Here is a 22,183-nt window from a genome sequence, read left to right as displayed (position 1 = left end):
ATATTTTTTGAGCAAGATGAATAATGAGAATTAAGCAAATGAATAGCTGGTAACGGGTGACATTAACACTCATAAACTGCATGAACCTTTCTATTCTAATGATGTGAAGAGAAGAAAGATGTATGGTACAACTGAAGACATGATGTATCAGAAGTTTTGATGTATTTAATGATTGAATTATTCTGTTTTTTCAAGTGTGTGAGTTTGTTTGTATACTTTTTGGTAATCCTCAGAACAATCAAAAAATAATAGTAATAGAGAATCAAAGACAACCCCGGATTCAAGTCCCACTCCACATAGGGAAAGTTTACTCTGCATTCTAACTTTATAGTTCTAGATTTGCTCCCGTAGGTAGAGAATGGCACAAAGTCCCTACTTAGTTTTCACTTAGCTTTGACATCACTTGAATTTGCCTGAGTACAAACTACATAAGAACTTCATCATTGAATCTATTATCAAGAAAGTATGTCGCAGTCATTACATGTGAAATTCAGGATTGTCATTACATTTTGTGTCTCATTCTAATTCTGGGGTCACTCATTCCGAGAGATGTGGACAAACTGATGAGATTCCAGATAATAGCCACAAAAAAATTAAAATGTTTAGAAAAGTTTAAATGACCTATGAAGAAAAGTGTAAAGTTTAAAAATAACTGGCATCTTTAGTTTGGAAAAAAGAAGACTGATGGGGGACCTTACAACAGTGTTCAGATGTGTTACAGTCTCTTATAAAGAAGACTGTGATCAATGTTCTCTATGTCCCTGGAAGTAGGACAAAAAGTAATGTGCTTAATCTTTAACCAGCGAAATGTAGGTTAGATCAATGATTCACAACCACCAGGCCATGGACTAGCACCAAGCTGCAAATGGCTGGCTGCTGGGCCATGGCAGCTCTGGGGGCCAGGCCTCGGCTGCATCACCCAGCGCCAGGCAGGAGAGGGGTCTCCTACCAGCTGCAGAAAAGCATTTTGCTGCACTGTAGGAGGGCCACACAGAGCCTTGCATGCAGCCTTAAAGTTGCCATGACCTGGGCAGCAGGGCGCAGCTGGTGACTGGGAGGCAGCACAGGGCTAGGTGAAGGGGAGGGGGGGGGCAGGCACAGGGTGCTCAAGGGGCAGGGCTAGTGCTGGGGACTTCTGGGGATAGTAGGGGCTCTAAGAAGTGGGGGGCTGGCACTGGGGGAGTCTGGGGGTAGGGCTACTACTGGGGAGCTCCAAGGGGCGAGGGGCTCTAAGAGGCTGACCCTAGGGGACATTGGGGCATCCAGTGTGGGGAGCAAGCTCTGGGGGTAGGGCTAGTAGTGAGAGGACCATGGGGGCAGGGCTGGCACTGGGGATGGGACTAATATTGGGAACTGGGAGAATCTGGGGGGAGTCCTGGGTGGTTGGTGCAGTGGGCTCTGCAAACAGGAGGCTGGCACTGCAAACACGAGGTCTGGTGATGGGGAGCTGTAAGGAGCGGGGTGCTGGCATTGAGGCATTTGGATTGGGGGGCTGGCATGGGGGACTCTGAGGGCAGAAGGCTGGCACTAGGGGTTTGAGTGCAGGGGATGCTGGGGTCAGTGGCTGGCACTGGGTAGTAGTGGAGGGGTGGGGTGTTCTAAGGGTTAGGTCTGGCCCTGTGCAGGGGAGGACTCTGAAGGCCGGGATTTTTATACAACAGACTGGCAAACCCATTCACAAACTTTTGGCAGACTGATGACAATATTCACATAATGAATATGCAAATAAAACGTTACCAGAGTGACAAAAGTTTGTGAATGGGTTTGCCGGTCCATGGTATAAAAAAAGTTGGGAACCACTGGCTCAGCTATTAGAAAAAAACCCTTTTTATTGAAAAGGTAGTTATGCTCTGAAATAGGCTTCCAAAAATGTATGTGAAGGTTTTAAGAACAGGTTAGACAAACACTTGTTAGGAATGGTCTAGGTTTACGTGGTCCCGCCTCAGAACAGAGGAATGGAGTTGAAGATATCTCAAGGTTCCTTCTGGCTCTATATTTCTATTATTCTTTAAAATCCTGAAACTCTGTTAGAGATTTACTTCATGATATGATTGAAGGTAAATTACATCAATAAACCTGCATTTACCTTTGGACCAGATAAGCCAGGAGCACCTGGTCTGCCAGAAAGGCCTGGTGGTCCCACAATACCGCGTGCACCAACTAGACCTGAGGGACCTGGACTACCTGGTGAACCCTGTCAACAATATTGCAAATAAATAAATGATAAGTACTCAGTTAAAACATGGCTTTGAATCATTATCTTTTATATTCAGTCTCTCTTATGAAATTCTATTCACAGGTATAATGAACACTGACAAATAATTTACTTACCATTTCTCCTCGTGCACCTGGTGAACCTTTTTCACCTGGTTGGCCAGGCTCACCTTTAGGACCAGCACCTCCAGGACTGCCAGCTGGACCAGTGTTACCTGCTGGACCAGGTAGGCCATCCTTTCCTGGAGCTCCAGAATTACCAGGTGGTCCTGGATTGCCCTATGAATGAACGTTTACAGAGAGAAGATTCAAATACAGTATAAGATATGACAGATGAGTCAACATTATGTACTATTTTATCATGATCAGTTTGAGAGACCATTTGCCATTAAAGGAAATGGGAGCTGTGAGAGCTCATAGCAATGCAAATTAAATCACTTGCTTTGGTGGCTAAATGTTGGCTTAGATGCTTAACTGTAGGCAGCTGCATTTCAAAAGGCTGGCTTGCATACTGATGGTACTGGTTGATTTCGGGAATCACCCAGAAAATATTCTACTATCATAGCTGTGGGATGAGGTGCCTGATAGCAAAGAGACTGGACATGTATGCTATAAAATCTTTTCAGTAAAAAGTCAGATCCAAACCCCACTGAAATTCATGGAAATACTCCTGTGGACTTTACAGGACTTTAGATCAGGCCAAAAATGTTAAATTCTACCATCCAGTATTTACTGGGGATTGATTACATATATATTCTTCTCATGGTCATGATTTTCTAACTGTGAAGCCGAACTCTGATATAAGTCTGGCTGAAACTAAGGGATATTGAAAAGACATAAAAATCTATTTTTAAAAATCACAGTCTGACTGGAAGCAGGGAATTTTCTTGTCATTTCTCACTTAAAAGTATATGATAACTGTGGGAAAATGCTAATTTTTAAAATGGAATTTAGTTTATTCATACAATTTTTGCCATGACCATTTTTTCTAACTTGTAAAAGAAAAGAATTCAAAGTCATAGTCTAGTATTTATGGTAGAAGCAAGAAAGAAAGCACATATGGTGTGACCAAGTGTAATATAGAATAGCTTTTCTTGGGCAGAAATGATGTACAAAAATTTGAGAAAATTAAGCAGAAAATAGAGATGATAATGGAATAGTATAGATTTGCAGTCATTTGATCTGCATACTATGGGCCAACTCTGTAGGGGAATGATGCTCCCATGGACCATCTTGCTTTAAAATTACTTCATTTTGCAGGCAACTAAAAAAAGGCCCAAAGGATCTACTTTGAACTATGGAGCACAACGTAAAATCGCTGATAGAAATAAAGAAGACTTTGAATGAAATGAATACACTACGGCTACATCTACACTGGCATGAATTTCCAAAAATGCTTTTAACGGAAAAGTTTTCCGTTAAAAGCATTTTCGGAAAAGCGTGTCTAGATTGGCAGGATGCTTTTCCGCAAAAGCACTTTTTGCGGAAAAGTGTCCATGGCCAATCTAGATGCGGTTTTCCGCAAAAAAGCTCCGATCTCCTTTTTCACAATCTGGGCTTTTTTGTGCGGAAAACAGTACTATGCTGTCTACACTGGCCCTTTTGCGCAAAAGTTTTTCGGAAAAACACTTTTGCCCGAACGGGAGCAGCGAAGTTTTTCCGGAAAAGCACTGATGATTTTACATGAGATCGACAGTGCTTTTCTGGAAATTCAAGCGGCTAGTGTAGATAGCTGGCAAGTTTTTCCGCAAAAGCAGATGATTTTGCGGAAAAACTTGCCAGTCTAGACACAGCCTATTAGTCAAAATCCTAAACTGTACACTTCTTACATCATAAAGATCAACAGTGAATAGGACATTTATGACCACCATAAACAGATAAATAATCCAGATCCCAGAGTATGTCTAGACTACATCCCTCTGTTGTCAGAGGGATGTAAATTAGACATACCGACATTGCAAATGAAGCAGGAATTTAAATCTCCCACGCTTCATTTGAATAAAAATGGCTGCTTCATTTTGCGGAGTCAGCAATTTGTCGGAAAAAAGCTGCTGTCAAGATGGGTATCGGGCGACAAAGGCTTTCTTTGTCACCCAATCCCTGTCTTGACAGCTGCTATTTGTCGACATACTGCTGACTTGGCAAAATGCGGTGGCCATTTTTATTCAAATGAAGCGTGGGAGATTTAAATTCCCGCTTCATTTGCAATGTCGGTATGTCTAATTTACATCCCTCTGGTGATGGAGGGATGTAGTATAGAAATACCCCCACTGTTGTTAATGGAGACTCATTGAGTTTAGTAGGATTTGGGGGAAGCAAACACCGAAAGATGACGGTTATCAATACAATAAATGAAACATAGTGAGAGGGAGATAAGCCCACTTCTGTGAAGTTAAAATGAAGCAAAAAATGAAACTTTAATTTCAGTATACTTCTCCTTGTGTATTATTTATATTCATGTACTGTAAATAGTGATAAGACTTAGATAAAACAGCAAGGTAAGTATACACTTACATTATTACCAGGAGGACCAGGCAGGCCTCTTGCGCCAGGGAAACCAGATGAACCCTGGAATGTATTAATAAGTTTAGTGATCAATTTTAAAACAGTGGTAACAAAACATGAAGGGCTCGTCTACACTGGCCCCTTTTCCGAAAGGGGCATGTTAATTTCACAGGTCGTAATAGGGAAATCCGCGGGGGATTTAAATATCCCCCGCGGCATTTAAATAAAAATGTCCGCCACTTTTTTTCCGGCTTGGGGAAAAGCCGGAAAAGAGCGTCTACACTGGCCCCGATCCTCCGGAAAAAAGCCCTTTTCCGGAGGATCTCTTATTCCTACTTCAAAGTAGGAATAAGAGATCCTCCGGAAAAGGGCTTTTTTCCGGAGGGTCGGGGCCAGTGTAGACGCTCTTTTCTGGCTTTTCTAAAAGCCGGAAAAAAGCGGCGGACATTTTTATTTAAATGCCGCGGGGGATATTTAAATCCCCCGCGGATTTCCCTATTACGACCTGTCAAATTAGCATGCCTCTTTAGGAAAAGGGGCCAGTGTAGACGTAGCCCATGAGAAAGGATGAGGGACTATCCAAAGTTTGACTGGTACCTAACTTTCCTAACATAATACACCTCTGCAATGGTTTCAAAATTATGGCAAAGGTGTTATGGAAAGAACAGATATATTGCCATTTTGTACTAGGGCAGAATACATTTCCACAACAACTAAATATACAGTCCCAATGTTAACTTTTGGCACTGGAAGATCTCAGCTATCTCTCAATATCTAACTTATGGTCGAAGAAAAAATTGCCAATGAGATTTTTTTAGATCAAAATAGCAGGTGATCTGCAGTAGGTCATAGATGGTTTGGCTTAGTTACTGCACCTTACTAGTGTTCCAGAGAAGTTTATTACATTAAAGACAGTCCAGAACTCTCAGTGCCCTGAGTTTGTTGGAGATTATGCTGGAATTATTGTCCCAGTAAAAATCAGTGGTGTTGTCTACCCACTGATAGAAAAGGATAATACTCACAGGGCCGCCTGGAGCACCACGCTCTCCTTTTCCTCCTTGGGGACCAGCTGGACCCTATAGTGAAAAAAAATGCAACTTGGCATGAAAAACAGCCAACAGACAAGATTATAAGATGGTGTCGACGCATTATGCATTTCAAACAGCTCAGAGTGATCTCATAACGGAGAGAAATTTGAATTTGGGTAAAAATGAATACTTACTGGTGCGCCAGGGCCTCCTTGAGGACCTGCAGCTCCTGGGGGACCAGTCTCACCTCTTTCACCACCAGGGCCTCTCTCCCCTTTTCCACCAGGTTCTCCATTTTGTCCCTGTATTCAAAGAAATTCTTATAAATTCTGTTTTGTTAAACTGGTTATGATGACTTTCCTTAGATGTATCTACTTGTTAAGTAAGAATACATGTCTATAAGTTATAAATCCACTGAAGACAAGATAAATCCAATGTGATATCAGATCCAAGAACCAGATACTCTCAACTAAGGAGCCGAAACACAATTTGGAATCTGAACTCTGTTTGCAGTTTGTATTGTTACGTGTTGCTTTCTCGATATCTCACTAAAGTGAATGTGATAGGCTAGGGGGATGGGTATCTTGAAGTATGGCTGAATAAGTAAACAAAGGGGAATAAACAAAAAATACATATTAATTGTCCGAATGGAATACAGAGGTCATAAGTTTATTATGCTGAGCTTGGTAGATCATTCTACGATGGACAGGAATATGGTCAGTTATTACTTAACATGAATTAACAATATAAATTGAGTATCAAATTTGTTTGGTATTTATACTTACAGGAGCACCAGGGAAGCCAGCAGGCCCAGGGGGACCTTGTTCACCTCTCTCACCCTGTAGAAAGGAAACAGATCATAGGTGTAAAAATGAGAAAAATATTTTTCAAACCTCATATGTGAGAATTCTTTGGTGAACAGGGTTCATATTAGTCTACCATCACTACCTGAAATACAATTTAAATGTGGTTACGGTTACTAAACTTTATACTTTCAAACTGCTTAAATTGTCCCTTGATAATGATCACCATTGTGCCAAATCTTGTTTTCAGTAACATCCATGTAAGTCCTCAGTGGTGTTACTCTAGTTTCAGCCTGTGGTATCGGAAATCAAAATCTGGCCCATTTTATCAAAACGAAAAGGAACACCAAAAACAAGTGAATTCTGAAAAGTTTACTTTAGTACGGAAAACTATAAAATGCAAATTAGGCCATTTAACAAACTAATAGAATTTTGAAAATTTAATCTTAATTTGTTTGTTGAACGATAACTTCTACCAGAGATTTAAATACCAGGAAACTGTGCATCTCAGACTTACCCCCATTTCTCTGGCATCTCTCTGGTGTGTATCATCGCTTTTAAAAAAAATAGTTGGTTTGTTTTTTAAAAGTTCTGAGTTTCAACAAATTTCTCTGAAGTCAGTGGGAGCTGCAGATGTTCAACAACTTTTGAAATCAGGCCCTATCTATTCCCAAAGACATCACTTAATTGTAGGGCTGAATCTGTCCCAAGCAATGGAATCTACAGTAGCCTTACAACTGAACAAAAAGAATAGTCACTTACAGGACCACCACGGGCTCCTACTGGACCAGGAGGGCCAGCTGCACCAGGTTCTCCCTGAAAAGACAGAAAGTTGTTTTAAGAAATATACCTCCAGCTAAGGAGAACATCTCAGACATATGTACATAAACCCTCATTTCAACACAAGGTTATAAAAGTTATAAAGTACCTTATCTCCATGTGGGCCAGCTGGACCTGGGGGCCCAATGGGACCTGCAGAACCCTACAACAATTAGAAAACAATGTGTACTTAGTACAGAAATACAAACAGATTTATTTTCATGTATTGTCATCATTGAAAATTTGAATCTCACCCTCATTATATATATGACTTTTTAGTTACTTTAATAGCAGAAAATCTACTTCTATATTACATGAGCACTTTGAGGGATTGTTTACACATTTTGAATTTATTTCACTAGAATATGGTCTGATTCAATGCCCATTGCAATTAATGTGAATCTTTCCATTGGTACTCACTGGAAGTCATCTGTTCTCCTACCTTTATCTCCAGACAATTTACTAAATTTCTCTTGATTCCATAGTACCTGATCCATTTTTATACTCTTGGTAGAGGACTAGTTCTACACCACTGAAGTCAGTAGGAGGGTAGAAATTGAGTTCAGTGAGCATATGATGAGGCACCAAGTAAGAAAGGAACAATCAAATAACTACATTATTAAAACTGAAAATCTAACCTACTTTTGCAACTATAACTTTCACATAAAGTAGTTTTTTTATATTTATTGTGACTCATTATGTTGATGCACCATAAGTGGTTTCATGTGTTGGTTTCATACCATAGATAACATTGTTTAGAAGTATTTTTCATGAAAGTCTTCATATACTTCTCTCTCTCACACTTCAGTCTTGTCCTCTTTATATAGCTAACTGGAAAAGCGAGCAGCTTCCCTTCCTATTTTCATTGTGATGTATCCCCCATATAACTAAACCCATTTATCTGTACACATCAAGTTAATAAAAGCTTCCTGTCCAATTAAAAACTTAAGTTATGAAAACAAGCATTAAAACTAATTTGATTTATAAATGTAGACTTGCACTAACAAAACCTTTTTCCATGGCCAAAATCAGGTCTGCTGTTCATATCACAATGGTGGTCATTTTTTAGAACCTCACTTACATTTTAAATGACTCTTCAATAGCTTTTGAAGTTGAGTCATATGTAATTAGAAAGCTCATAAAGTATGAAAGGTTAATACTTACCCTTGGTCCATCTTTACCAGGGAAGCCATCACTACCTCTGCCACCAGGTTCTCCCTGTCAAACACAAATCAAAAGACATTTACAAAATTACTGAGGAAAGTGTCACAAGGGTATTGTGATAACTGGATTGTTCGACTGTGGGAATGCAAATCTCATATTCAGTATAACATTCTGCCTCAGCATACACAAGCAGGCATGGAACTCAGTTATAAAACTCAAAATCCATTTACCCGCAAAGGGGTAGACAGAATGGGCCAGATTCTCCTTTGATGTGAATTGGCATCACTTCATTGGCTTCAATGGAGCAAATTTACATGAGCTGAGAATCTCCCACAGCATTTTCATATACCGTAGTCTTTTATAAATATATGTTCTGATTTGCATACATTCTGTGAACCTTTAGCTCTCACTGAAGTCAGTAGAGACAGCAGGTACTCAGCACCTTTGAAATCAGGCCAGAAGTGAACACTTGAAAACCCTGCTCTTTTTCATGAAGCTAAAATAGTAATTTCACAAAAATTGTAGGATAAAAGGAGTTGTTACCTTTTCTCCTTTGGGTCCAGGATTTCCATTACCTCCTCTCTCTCCTGGCATTCCTTGCAAACCAGGTGGCCCTGCACCACCAGGGGAACCAGGTGCACCAGCAGGACCCTACAGGTATAATAGGGAAATGTGATAAACATTGAAGGTGAAGCTGAATGAACCTGAAAAAAGCACATAATATAGGGAATGGTTTGGGGATTAAGCAGATACCTTGCCACCTTCTGGGCCAGGGGGACCTGTTCCACCTCTTGCTCCTGTAGGACCTGGAGGACCTTGTCCACCACGTTCACCTGGAAGGCCATTTTCACCCTGCCATAAAAAAGTGCAATAGCTTTTTGTTGTTTCCAAGGCTGGTATCATGGTTTCACATTTATTTACCTCCTCTCCTTCTCATATTTAATCACAGAAATATTATTGCAATGCGTACCTTATTGCCTGGGGCTCCAGGGGCTCCATTTTCACCTCTTTGTCCCTGTTTACAATGGAAAATATGTTACTAACCCATACACTTAACGTTTTACACAGTAACTGTCTCTCAAAAATACTGATGTGTGGCATCTCATTTCCTTCACATTTTATCCATGACTGGGATAATGTAAACAACTTCTATTTGGATCCTTTTATGATCTAGTTTTGCAAATACCATTTTCAAGAGGAGGATACTTCTAGAGATGGATATTAAAAAAATAGTAGCCTCCTCAAGTTGAAGAGTGCTGACTATGGGTATGTTTTTAAGTGGCATCTCCGATCTCTGGGAATAGGGAGATGAATAGGGAGATGAGGCAATTGGATCAGCACCATTAGCCCTCATTTGCCCACACTAAGACTGATGTAAAAGTTAGGATCACTTATCACTTTCTGGTACTTGGAAAGGAAAAGCCTTCAGAACAAAATGATTGTCCACCAGATCATCAAGACTTGAGTATCTGCTCCTTTCCTTTTGTACTCTGGAGGAGTACTCTGGCCATTAGATCTGCTATTATGGATATACAGATCAATTTCCGATTTCTCTCCTGGCTTCCCCCACCCATCTTCAGTAATGCCTTCTGTGCTGATGCGCAAAGACCCTGGCATTCATCATAGTTTCCCAAGACACAAGAAAGTGAATTCCTCTATGTATGAGGAATTCTGCATCTGAAAATGAGGTCTAATAGGGATTGCAATTTTTATAATTGTCTTTTGATTTCTCGATTTCCAAAAAAGAAAGGACAACTTACGGGTTCTCCGGGCTTTCCACTCTCTCCAGGTGGTCCTGAAGTACCAGGTAATCCCTGTTTAAATTGAAAATACCATTTAGTAAATACAAATTTTATATCTACTTAGATAGAAAGAGATGTATACAATTGCTATTTCATGGTGATTTAGAGAAAAGCAAAATCTGAAAAAGTGTCTGAAAAACTATGTTCTACAACCTAAACTATACATTCTCCAAAGTCACAGAAAACTTTGACACAGAAGTAATTCAGTGAAAACAATTTCATAATCTTATCTAATACTTTGCAAAAGAGGACAGTTTAACTCGAAAGCCAGAGATTAAGTTATAAATAACCACCTGATCCTCCACTATTCTCTGTAGTCAGACCAGCTAACTTAAATGAAGATCTTGGATGACCTTTCTCATTGCAACACATGATAAGACAAGCCCTAACTGAAATATTTGTGTTGTTCTTTTTAGTTTTTTTTTTAAATTCATTGGAAGCAATAAAATAGAAATAAACAGCACCTGGAAGCCAGATGGACCTGGAGCTCCCGCCTCTCCTTTTTCACCTGGAGGACCCTGGAAGGAAACAAAAAGCAACACAAAATTCAACAACATCATTCTAACATATAAAAGAATACTTAACACATGCCTATTGTTGTTAAAATTCCACCAATATTCTAAGCCTTCAAATTAGATGAAACATACCCCTCCCCCCAACAGTGAACCATTAGCATCACTGAGTTTTTGTCTTGTGACTATTATGCTCTTCTGATCCTGCTGACTGTACTCACATAGAAGTATTAAAGTCAAGGGTTTGGGTTTGTTTTTTTACGGTGAATAAGAGATGCAGCATTAAGCCTACTGTGAAAATGTTATAAAATAAAAAATATTAACACTTCTCAAGACACCCACCATTCACAAATTGCTTTATGGGTGTCTTTCCAATACACAAAGGACTCAACAGTGCCAAGCACGGTGGCTGTGTCTACACTGCACCCCTTTTCTGGAAAAGGGATGCAGATTAGACACTTGGAATAGCAAAATCCACGGGGGATTTAAATATCCCCCGCGGTATTTGCATTAACATGGCTGCCGCTTTTTTCCAGCTTGGGGATAAGCCAGAGAAAAGCGCCAGTCTAGACGTGATTCTCCGGAAAATAAGCCTTTTTCTGGAGGATCTTTTATTCCTACTTTGAATAAAGCGTCAGTCTAGACTTTGAAGTAGGAATAAAAGATCCTCCGGAAAAGGGCTTATTTTCCGGAGAATCACGTTTAGACTCAACCCAAGCCGGAAAAAAGCGGCAGCCATGTTAATGCAAATACCACGGGGGATATTTAAATCTCCCGTGGATTTTGCTATTCCAAAGTGTCTAATCTGCATCCCTTTTCCGGAAAAGGGGTGCAGTGTAGACACAGCCTATGTGAATAATTGCACTGGGAGATGGAGGAACAGATCATATAATGGCACTCCTTGTGCTCTCCTACATCACATTTTTGCTCTTGGCTAGCTCTTCCACAGAAGGAGCAGGTAGGTACTGTGTCCCACTTTTACAGAGGGAAGTAATCTTGTCAAGGTAATCCTTGCTCATCTTGTTGTGCTCAAGGAGGCATTGTGAATTCTAGAGGCCTGTAACTCTGGGAGCTCATGCTAAGATTGCCTCCCTCTTTCCTCATTGTTATCATGGGCTAAAATTTCCATAGAAATACCACCTTAGTATACATGCCTGATACAGCACCCACGTAACTTAGCTCTTTCACCAGTGAAGTACCAAAGAAAATTGTAAATTTCTCCAGTAATCCTGAGTTGGTTTACATTGGCAAAGCTCTAGTCACCTTAGTTTGTATCAGTAGAACTTTTGGTTATCTTTAGAGATCTACTGAGTTCATATTAACAAACTGAACAAAGACAACTGAGTCCAGCATGGGTGTCTCTATCCTCAAAGCCAATAGGAAATTTCTCTCTCCATCAGATAAGAAAATGTTCTCTCAAGATTCACATGCTCTTTGCTGACCAGGAGAACGAAGAAGCTGAAGAGTGTTTGGGAAACATTAATTCGATGTGAGGGTTTGATTTTTTTACAGAAAATATATCAGTTTTTCCAAGATTTTTCTTTTTTGAGACACTGCACTTACAGCAGCCCCTGAAGGACCCGGGGCACCAACGTCACCACTCTTTCCAGGAAGACCCTATCAAATGACAACATTTTACAGTTATTATCCATCAGTACAATTTTTAGAAGGATTAAAAAAATTGGAGAACACTGTGAAATATTACCAAAGAGAAGCTGATAAATAAAACTGACCTGTGCGCCAGGTGGTCCAGGGGCACCTCTTTCTCCATTCTTTCCTGGTGCACCCTTTAAAAAGGAAAAGACCAGATATATTTAAAATATAAGTTTCTAATGCAACCTCTAGCTAAAATGTTCATATGTACAGGACACGATCTTCTGCAGAATTAGATCAAAGCAACACCATCAGAGTCAATGGAACTAAACTGATCTATAACTACAGAGAATCTGTCCCATTAAGTATTACATATTTTAAGTCAAGAAATGTCACTAACCTCATTACCCTTAGGACCAGGGAAACCCATCACACCTGGCTGACCTCTTGGACCTGTTTGGCCTGGAGGACCAGGTCGGCCGGATTCTCCCTGATTACCCTGATATAGGCAGGAGAAAGATATCAGCCATTAGAAGAAACAAATGATTATGTAAACAACAGAGACATGTTGAAAAAAAATCAAATGGCCAAGTTAAAAGGTGAATAAAGACAATATTATTTTGGCTGACTTTTCATTAGAAATATACTTTTATTTTTTTTTAAATGCGCTTAAACTCCTGTAGAAGAAGAGTCTGTGTTTATAGTAATATTAAATAACAAGATTTGGACAGTGCTATTACAATGAAAAACATATGAAATAATCTGCCCAGAATGCAGCTTGTTTCTGATCTCATCTACATTTCACACCAGAACTCCCATGGAGTGAGAACAATGTTAAAACGAGATCAAAGCCCAGTCCAGGGCATGTTCCCTCATATAATATTTGTGCAATGTACATACTGAAGGGCCGGGTTTTCCGTCATTTCCTGGACTTCCTGGACTTCCTGTCAAACCCTGGATATGCAGAAAAAGATGAGTCAATTTTTATTGTCTAGCAGCACCATTATCTATGGTTAGTTTTACAAACCCATTTCAGGCTTACTAAAGAAATCCATTGGATTTACAAGGGACAAGCTGATCAATAATCCATTTAATAAGGATTCAGCTCATTCTGTGGGATTCAATAATGGGAAGGAAGGCACCAGAAAGCAAATGATTATACTCTAAAGTAGGTAATATAAGCATTTTCATTAAGTCCCCAATTGTTTACAAATAACTACATTTAATAGTGCCTTCTTAGGAACTTGGGCTTTGCTCTTCATTTAAGCTACCAGAAAATATGACATGTGTTTGTCACATTGTTTGTCTGAAAGCCACATTGATTTCCAATAAAAACTACTTTCCTGTGCGTAAAATGTAATAATGCATAAGTGGTTGCTGACTTTACCCACTAATTCTCAGTATAGAACTTACACTTTTCTGCATTTTAAGCCTAATTTATTACAGCTTCTCTTTGAGTTTACAGGCATCAAATATTATATGCTCAATGCCAAATAGCACATTTGCTCCCACCCTCAAATGCTAAGGCTTCATAATAGAAAAAATTTTCAAATTATGTATTTTATATAAAATTAAAATAAAATTATCCAATGGAAAAAGTTTATATAGAGCCAAATCCTATAAAAACCATGGTAGAACCTGAGCACTTGGTACCTCCACAATCATACACAGTATAGCTTTGTATAGTATTCCTGCTCCCAACTATGGAGATATGTTGTGTGAATGGGGGTGGTCAGTGCTGGCTGATATGGTATTATATGTTCCACTGATCAAATATACTTCTGTGGAAGGGCTCCACAACAACTTTGGAGGCTACTACAACCCTAAGTATGTAATATAGAGCTTCAGACCCTCCCTAATGCACTGAGTAGAGGTTTTGACTCGTTGCTTTGAAAATCACCAAAATGCACTGATACAATTTTGAGCTAATAGAAATTCAGATATGGTGGACAAACAGTTGAAGAGTCAAACGGTTAGCTAAGCATGCGGAAGTCTGAATAGTGATCCAAAACTGATTCAGTCAGTTTAATTCTCTTGGACTTGAACACTTGGCATTGAAATCCCACAGAAAGGAGCTTCCTTAAAATAATTTTGCACGTCTAGTAAAGTTCTATTTTTTTTTACCTCAGCCACAAAGCACACAGGATGTAAAATTAAATATAATTAATGAAATACATAAAATATATATTGACATGGATTGAAAAGCTCCATAAAGGTATGGTCTTATTGGAACCTTGGCTCTGGTTGCTGTATCAAACCAGCTCAGTCACCTGTACTCTCAAGTCAAATTATCTTAATACCACATGAAAATAATTCTCTTACTCTCATTCCTGGAAGACCAGGGCCACCATCACGTCCAGGTTCTCCCGGAGCTCCTCTTGGACCTGAAATGCCTGGACCACCACGTTCCCCTGGAACACCCTTAATTTTTTAAAGGGCATTGAAAATTCAAAATAAGTAAATACAGCTATAACAATTATCATTATTATAATGCATTTTATGACATTAGGAAAACATGTACCTTTTCTCCTGGAAGTCCATTACTGCCAGCTGGGCCACGGAAACCTGGCAGACCCTGCCAACCAAGAGAGTAGACATTTTAGTCCTGTGGGTCAAATAACAAGTCTACTTATGTAACAGAGGCTCTCAAAAACATCTGCTGTTTTTTTGAAAGAACACATGCAACATTTTGTTCACAGAAATAGATCCAAATATTTTAAAATGTTGTAACAATGAACTTTGATGCTACGCAACCAGTCACATTTACCCATATTTTAGTGATATTTGGGGAAGGAGATCCATGGACATGACATTACATTCTGACTCTACAGATTCAATATCTTTTTTCTATAAGCAGAGCACACTTTGGGTCTCATCCAATGTCCACCGAAGTCAAAGGGAGTTCTTCAAATGACTTCACAAGATATTGATTTGGGCCCTATTTTCTAGGATTTTCTTAAATTCATGTTAAAAATTATCTAACATATTTTCAGCTTTGAAAAATTATTTTCCTCTGTATCATTAAAACAACCGCAAGATTGCAATGTTTTGATGACATTAGTTACTATTATCTGCATTGTTTTAAGAAACTTTCCATTTGCAGTTCACTCATGCATTCAACATCATCCTATTTTGTTTACTGTGCATCTTTGGTTTCATCACAATTTTCTAAAGTGATTCTGAATTGAATCAATCTCAATTCTAATTTGTTTTAGGCAAGAACAGGAAATTAAAATTAACAGCAGGCTGTTATTGTTGATTATGCTGGAACAATTTATTTCAATAATTAATCCATGATAAAACTCTATGCAAAGCAGTAGCATCTAATTGTTAAAAGACTGTTGACAGAAGACTTAGCTAATTATCCTGAATATGGATGAATTAGCTTTAATTTCACTTTTAAAGAACTGAAACTTTGTCATGATCATTTGATCCCCTGGACATCAATTTAACTGATGGAATATCATTTCACAAGTTGCAGATGGATTGTATTTGGAGTCATTAATATATATTATACTTTTCTGTTATCTTGTGTTCTTATTCCATTCAAAATCTTGGTAAGAACATCAGTTTTTCAAGATTAATAACTCTTTAGTTCTCAAAAGGAGAATAGCATGAATGTATTTTAAAGTAAAGAAAGACCCAAGCCGTGCATAGCAGATCTAGATTAGGATCTGGGTCTAAATTTTTCTAGTATGTGGGATGTTCACATACTGCAAGTTTGATTCTATATCTTTTAAATTCAATCTTCTCTTAAAGTTTGAATCCCAGGGTTTGGTAAATGGTATGCAAAATGTGTCTGAATGATCCAGTGTAGTGTCTTGGAGAGGCTCACCCTTTCTCCTGGTGTTCCAGGGACACCATTTGTGCCTGGCTCACCATTAGCACCCTTTTTGCCTTCTTCACCAGGAGGTCCAGCAGCACCCGGAGTTCCATTTTCACCCTAGTGACAAAGCAGGAACAAGTCAAAACATATTGTGTATTATGCTCAGTGGATCGGTTTTGCCTGGGATGAGGACGGCATTTGGCCTGTTATTAATAATCTTATAAAACATGACGATACATTAAAGAAATTAGAATATTTAGAAAATCACTTACACGTTCTCCTCGTGGGCCTGGCTCTCCCTTTGCACCATTCTTACCAGGTTCACCCTAAACAGAACACACTTCCATTACCACTTCCACATAACAACAGAATATTGCAGTAGAGTTTATTACATAATAATAAAAAATGTATCTATCAGTATTTCAGTTATCAGCTCATTTTGATGGTTTATCTGTTTAGAGGCATCAAACAGAGGTTGCAGTCTGCTGCTGGAGCTGGTCCTATAAAAGAGACAAGACATGACCCTGTACACCCTTATTCCAATGGGTGCTTCCCTTAGGACAGCTCTTAGGTTATATTCTGTTTTTGGAACTCCACAAATTTAATGTCAGTTTGATTGATGTCAATGGGATTTCCCCTGATTAATGTTTAAAGAATTATGGAGTAATTCTACCAGATACATTGATGGGTTTCAAAGAAGCAGGCCCAAGGTAATTTAGAAATTAAAAAAAAAGATGAAAATGTTGATCTGTAACACTTAGAAATGGATGAACGGTGTGACTCCAAATTCAAGCTACCATCTAGACACATCCTCCTACAACCCAAAATGAGAAATAACTAGGTCAATAAGTTTCAATACTTGGAATATTTCTGGTAGACAAAACCTGCTATTTTAGTATGGGTCATGGCTTTGCAGTATTATACTATTACCAAAATGTTTGCTTTGGTGTGCTTTTTCATATTTTTGGTTGGCTAATTATAATAGACAATAGCATAGGGAAATACATAGGAAACATCTGAAGGTTTCTAAGAGAACCCCCATAGCCATATTTTTCTATTATATATACCTTTGCAACCCCACAGGTGTTAAAGCATTTGTACTGGTGACAGGGGAAATGTATTCCCTTGTTTGCTTGTAGTAATAAAAAGAATAATGTTGGTGACTCACTGATCCGCCTCTTTGTCCAGGAATTCCATTAGTCCCTGGGGGACCAGGAGGGCCACGGGCTCCACTCAATCCAGGAGCACCAGGAATGCCAGAAGGGCCCTGTTTGGGATGGAAGGACACTAATATGAACAAAATATGTTATTGCTGAACGCTGCATAATCTGAACTGTCACCCCAATCAGTAACATAGGAAAAAATGCCAATTTAGTGGGATTCTTACCGTTTCACCTTTACTTCCTGGGTTTCCATCTCTTCCAGGATTGCCCTGAAAAGAATAAATGATTAATCTGTGCTAGTACAGGCCCTTAAATCCAAAATTTCCATAGCACTGTGCAAACATCAGTTTGTATGGCAGTAGTAATAACAATATTTTTGTATAAACCAGCACACTATTTCCAAGGACTTATATGGTGTTGCTTACTTACAGGAGTACCAGCTGCACCAGCATGACCTGCTGGACCAGGTTCTCCTCTTTGTCCAGGGGTACCATCAGAGCCTGGGGAACCAGAAGCACCTGCTTCACCCTATAAAGATGACAGAATAAGAGCAAATTGAATGCATTTGAGTATTTCTCTCAATGGATAATATTAATATTTTAGCCTTATTATCTCTTCCTCAGTCAGTGAACCATTGCTGGACCCAGCCAGAATGCTGACACTAGCATATCCTGAGCAAAAAAGGGGGCAGGTCACTGACGCAGGGGAACACAGCTAACTAGGGCTTCGCAATATGTGCTGGGGAGCACATGCTGATATACTAGACAATACAAAGAATACCAGGAAATACATTCCTCCTCATGCTCTATAAGGCATTGTGTCTGCCTTTTTCCTGTGCAAGCAGAATGCCTCAGAGTCCCTTTACCAAGCTGCCAAAGCCCCATTGTCCTGCACCTTACACTGTTCCTTACAGGAACAAGACTGAAATTTAATCCTTTTAATGTAGGAAAGGAAATAAACAAAGACCACCCAATTGTCATATCTGACATGGAAGAGCAGAGAGACAGTGCTGAGAAGGAGAGCCAAATGAAAAAGGAGAAGGGTAAACAAACAAGAACAATGGCATGCACAGGTGTGGGCTTCAAGTTACAGTGAGTGACACACAAATTAAGTAGTGCTGCTGGATGACAATCTGCCATGAAACTTAAGGAGGAGTCATCGCGGAGAAACTTCCAAAACCTATGCAGAAGTGAGAGTTATTACAGGCCTTACGCCAAATCCTCACTGCTTTCCCATGCACTGGTTGCAATGGGAGTGCTTGGGAGAGTGACCTGAGCATGATTTGCCTAATTCTGTGTATGAAAATGGGACAGCAGCCAGACAGTGAGAAATCATTTATTGAAAAACATACATCAGTATATCTTAGGTTTTTATGTTGGCATATGTTATATGGTAAAATAGATCTTCAAATAGATACCTTAGCACCTGGAGAGCCTGGAAATCCTGCAGTTCCGGGAGGGCCAGGGGGACCCTTAAATAAAGAAGGCAAAGTTATTATTACAAAAGGTGAAGGCCATATGGAATAAATCTTAATTTGAAAATAAACCCGACTGTAAGAGGGTTTTTTTTTCCCTGTTGAGAACAAAGAAACATCTGGCAAAATATCAAGACATATGAGTCAGACTCTAGAAGATGGAACATGGCTGCTTTTATAATATCACACCTATACTTTAGCCATCCCTGTTCAATGTACAGAGTCAATCCGATGTGGATGTTTTTGTAACTGAAAAAAATCAATTTGAAAAATATGACTATGGAGATGAAATAGCATAAAATATTTTAACAGATGACTGAATGAAAGCACGTGAGAGGGAAAAGAGGACTACTACAATTTCTAAGTAGAAAAATAAAAATGTTGGGCTACCTTATCATTTTTATGACTTGGGCAACCTCATAGTTTATTTGCCCCATTGAAAAAAAAGAATCCATTGGGAAACAGGAAAGGACAAAGACTTCGTTGATTGCTCTCCCCCTCATTGATGAAAAGGGGCTTGCATGTGAATTCATCCTATCATCTTGAGGGGAAGGGAATAAAAATGCTTGACAAGAAAGAACTATATCATGATGCTAGCTGGAATTTGGAGAAGGCAATATTTCTAAGCATAAGTGAGGGATCCCCAACTGCTTGACTTGGGCTAGCCCTAAAGGACACGCAAAGCTTGCATGTTTTAGTAGCCACTATTATCTTTTGGAATCTATGGGTGTGTCTAGACTACTGAGTTTTGTCGACAAAAATGGACTTTTGTCGACAAAACTATACCAGCGTCTACACTACCGCTGAGTTCTGTCTACATAACGTCGACAGAACTCAGAAGTTTTGTCGACACTGGTATACCTCATTTTACGAGGCATAACACCTTCTGTCGACAGAGTTCTGTCGACAGAAGGGGTTATTGCCTGTAGGGTTGCGTCTAGACTACAGGGTTCTGTCGACAAAGCAGCTTGCTTTGTCGACAGAACTCAATGTGTCTGGATGCTCTTTGGGTACGTCTAGACTACCGGGTTTTGTCGACAGAAGTTTTGTCGACAGTATCTGTCGACAAAACTTCTGTCGACAAAGAGCGTCCAGACACATTGAGTTCTGTTGACAAAGCAAGCTGCTTTGTCGACAGAACCCTGTAGTCTAGACGCAACCCTACAGGCAATAACACCTTCTGTTGACAGAACTCTGTCGACAGATGGTGTTATGCCTCGTAAAATGAGGTATACCAGTGTCGACAAAACTGCTGAGTTCTGTCGACGTTATGTCGACAGAACTCAGCGGTAGTGTAGACGCTGGTATAGTTTTGTCGACAAAAGTGGACTTTTGTCGACAAAACTCAGTAGTCTAGACACACCCTTTGTCGGCAGATACTGTCGACAAAACTTCTGTCGACAAAACCCGGTAGTCTAGACATACCCTATGACTCTATCTCATTTGTGTGTGTCAGTTTACCTGCTTTAACCTTGTAAATAATGATCTGATTTCTTTTCTTAGTGAATAACTCTTTAGTTAGTATTATAGGCTACAAGCATTGTCTTTGGTTTGAGATCTGAGGTACAATTGACCTGAAGTAAGTGATTGATCCTTTGGGACTGGAAGTAACCTGAATATTGTTGTGATTTTTGGTGTCAGGATAATTTATTACAAAGGCAAGATAGAGCAGAGTTCACACTTGTTACTTGGGTGATGAAATCTAATTATAGAACACACAGTCAGTTTGGGATTTGTGCCTGTACCTCGATAGTCCTAACGTTGGCATGCTTACTCATGAGCAACTCTAGACAGCTTGACATCAAGGTCTAGCCCTATAGCTGAGTGACTTATATGATGAAATCATTAAATATCTGACCTATATAAAGAGTTTCCATTGTCTTCATGTGTAAATAATTAGAGAAAAGTTTGAAAATACACACCCTTTGGATTCACAGGACCACGGTTTCTCTTATTTTCTTTTTATTCTTCATCAAAATAAGTGTTTTATGTTTCAATCATAACAACTAGCACAAAGTTATTGAAAAGTGTAACTGCATAAAACACCAACTTGTAAAAAAAACCATGTCCAATTTAGGAATGTAGCTGACTAATTGACTAGCCCCTTGACTGGTCACTTCCTCCCTCCTTGCTGTCTATAACAGAGGCAGCAAAGGAGGGGAGAAAGAGCAGGTGATGGGGGGAGCCATCTTTAAAGCTGGTTCCCCCCAGCACCATCTCTGCGGGAAGCAGGGGAGTCAGGGGAGTAGTGGGGATCGGGCACGAACTGGGAATCAGTGATTCCTGGCTCGCGCCCGGTACCAGTTGCTGCACGTCTGCTTTTAAAATTTATTAAGAGCCTGCCAGCTCTTAATACATTTAAAAAGGAGAAGTGTAGTGCGGGGTGGGAGGGAGGGAGACCTAGCACGCGACCTGGGACAGCTGATTCCTGGCTCATGCTGGGTTTCACCCGCAGTGCCCCAGCCTTTTTAGGGTATGTCTAAACTGCACACTTATTTCAAAATAAACTATTCTGGAATAATTATTCTGAAATAGCTTATTTCAAAATAGCACATCTATACCGCAGGGAAGCCTCAAAATTAGCCTGAGGCAGGCTTCCTGAATGTAGACGTGCTATCTCAATTTAGATCCCCAGGAGGCACTGGGGAGGAATAATTTAAAATGGCCTTGGTGAGAGCCTATTTTGAAATAGCAGCAATGGAGTGTCTACACACACCTTATTTCAAAGTAGTTATTTTGGAATAGGCATTATTCCTCGTAGAATGAGGTTTACAGATTTTGGAATAAGCCAACTGTTATTTTAAAATTATTTCAAAATAGTGGAATGACTATGTAGATGCTCATCTTGTAATTTGAAATAATATTAATTATCTTGAAAAAATGGTGCAGTGTATTAAGAGCCAGCAGGTTCTTAATACATTTAAAAGGCAGAGCTGTAGTGGGGTTAGCTCCTGGGGTCTATTAGTTGATTAACCTAAATTTAACATCTCTAGTCCAATTAATGGGTGTTGTAGTACATCAGGCATGTGGGCAAAAGAAAAATAGTTAAGCAACACAATAGCCAAAGGAAAACAATAATTAAGTTTCTTACAGGTTGTCCAGCTGTTCCCGGAGTACCATCATTACCACGGGCACCCTACCAAAAGAATACAACATATCACATACCAAATATTCTCTTTGAGACTGAAAAGCCAAGCACTTTGATTCTGGACAATGGTAATGATTTCAAACCATTTTTCTGTGTCACTATACATTCCAATATATTTCATTAAGACACAGA

At 39.5% G+C, this 22,183-nt stretch overlaps 1 protein-coding gene across 1 annotated transcript in view; it reads right to left on the bottom strand.

Moving 5' to 3' along the window:
- The window catches only part of COL3A1 (collagen type III alpha 1 chain), a 74,418-nt gene that overhangs the window by 12,457 nt on the left and 39,778 nt on the right, over nucleotides 1-22,183 (bottom strand). Inside the window, exons 14-40 of the mRNA XM_075933792.2 lie at nucleotides 21,995-22,039; nucleotides 18,847-18,900; nucleotides 17,859-17,957; nucleotides 17,654-17,698; nucleotides 17,435-17,533; nucleotides 16,539-16,592; nucleotides 16,276-16,383; nucleotides 14,962-15,015; nucleotides 14,763-14,861; nucleotides 13,341-13,394; nucleotides 12,841-12,939; nucleotides 12,581-12,634; nucleotides 12,411-12,464; nucleotides 10,800-10,853; nucleotides 10,294-10,347; nucleotides 9,504-9,548; nucleotides 9,287-9,385; nucleotides 9,077-9,184; nucleotides 8,534-8,587; nucleotides 7,479-7,532; nucleotides 7,313-7,366; nucleotides 6,533-6,586; nucleotides 5,942-6,049; nucleotides 5,742-5,795; nucleotides 4,729-4,782; nucleotides 2,332-2,493; nucleotides 2,087-2,194 (exon numbers count right to left, since the gene is read on the bottom strand). Coding sequence (XP_075789907.2) covers nucleotides 2,087-2,194; nucleotides 2,332-2,493; nucleotides 4,729-4,782; nucleotides 5,742-5,795; nucleotides 5,942-6,049; nucleotides 6,533-6,586; nucleotides 7,313-7,366; nucleotides 7,479-7,532; nucleotides 8,534-8,587; nucleotides 9,077-9,184; nucleotides 9,287-9,385; nucleotides 9,504-9,548; nucleotides 10,294-10,347; nucleotides 10,800-10,853; nucleotides 12,411-12,464; nucleotides 12,581-12,634; nucleotides 12,841-12,939; nucleotides 13,341-13,394; nucleotides 14,763-14,861; nucleotides 14,962-15,015; nucleotides 16,276-16,383; nucleotides 16,539-16,592; nucleotides 17,435-17,533; nucleotides 17,654-17,698; nucleotides 17,859-17,957; nucleotides 18,847-18,900; nucleotides 21,995-22,039 — 1,980 coding nt within the window. The remainder of the gene's footprint in view (nucleotides 1-2,086; nucleotides 2,195-2,331; nucleotides 2,494-4,728; nucleotides 4,783-5,741; nucleotides 5,796-5,941; nucleotides 6,050-6,532; nucleotides 6,587-7,312; nucleotides 7,367-7,478; nucleotides 7,533-8,533; nucleotides 8,588-9,076; nucleotides 9,185-9,286; nucleotides 9,386-9,503; nucleotides 9,549-10,293; nucleotides 10,348-10,799; nucleotides 10,854-12,410; nucleotides 12,465-12,580; nucleotides 12,635-12,840; nucleotides 12,940-13,340; nucleotides 13,395-14,762; nucleotides 14,862-14,961; nucleotides 15,016-16,275; nucleotides 16,384-16,538; nucleotides 16,593-17,434; nucleotides 17,534-17,653; nucleotides 17,699-17,858; nucleotides 17,958-18,846; nucleotides 18,901-21,994; nucleotides 22,040-22,183) is intronic.

Source organism: Pelodiscus sinensis, chromosome 7 (genome assembly GCF_052426305.1).
Source record: "Pelodiscus sinensis isolate ZL-2025 chromosome 7, ASM5242630v1, whole genome shotgun sequence".
Lineage (NCBI taxonomy): Eukaryota > Metazoa > Chordata > Testudines > Trionychidae > Pelodiscus > Pelodiscus sinensis.
This window is presented reverse-complemented; position numbering and strand designations above follow the sequence as displayed.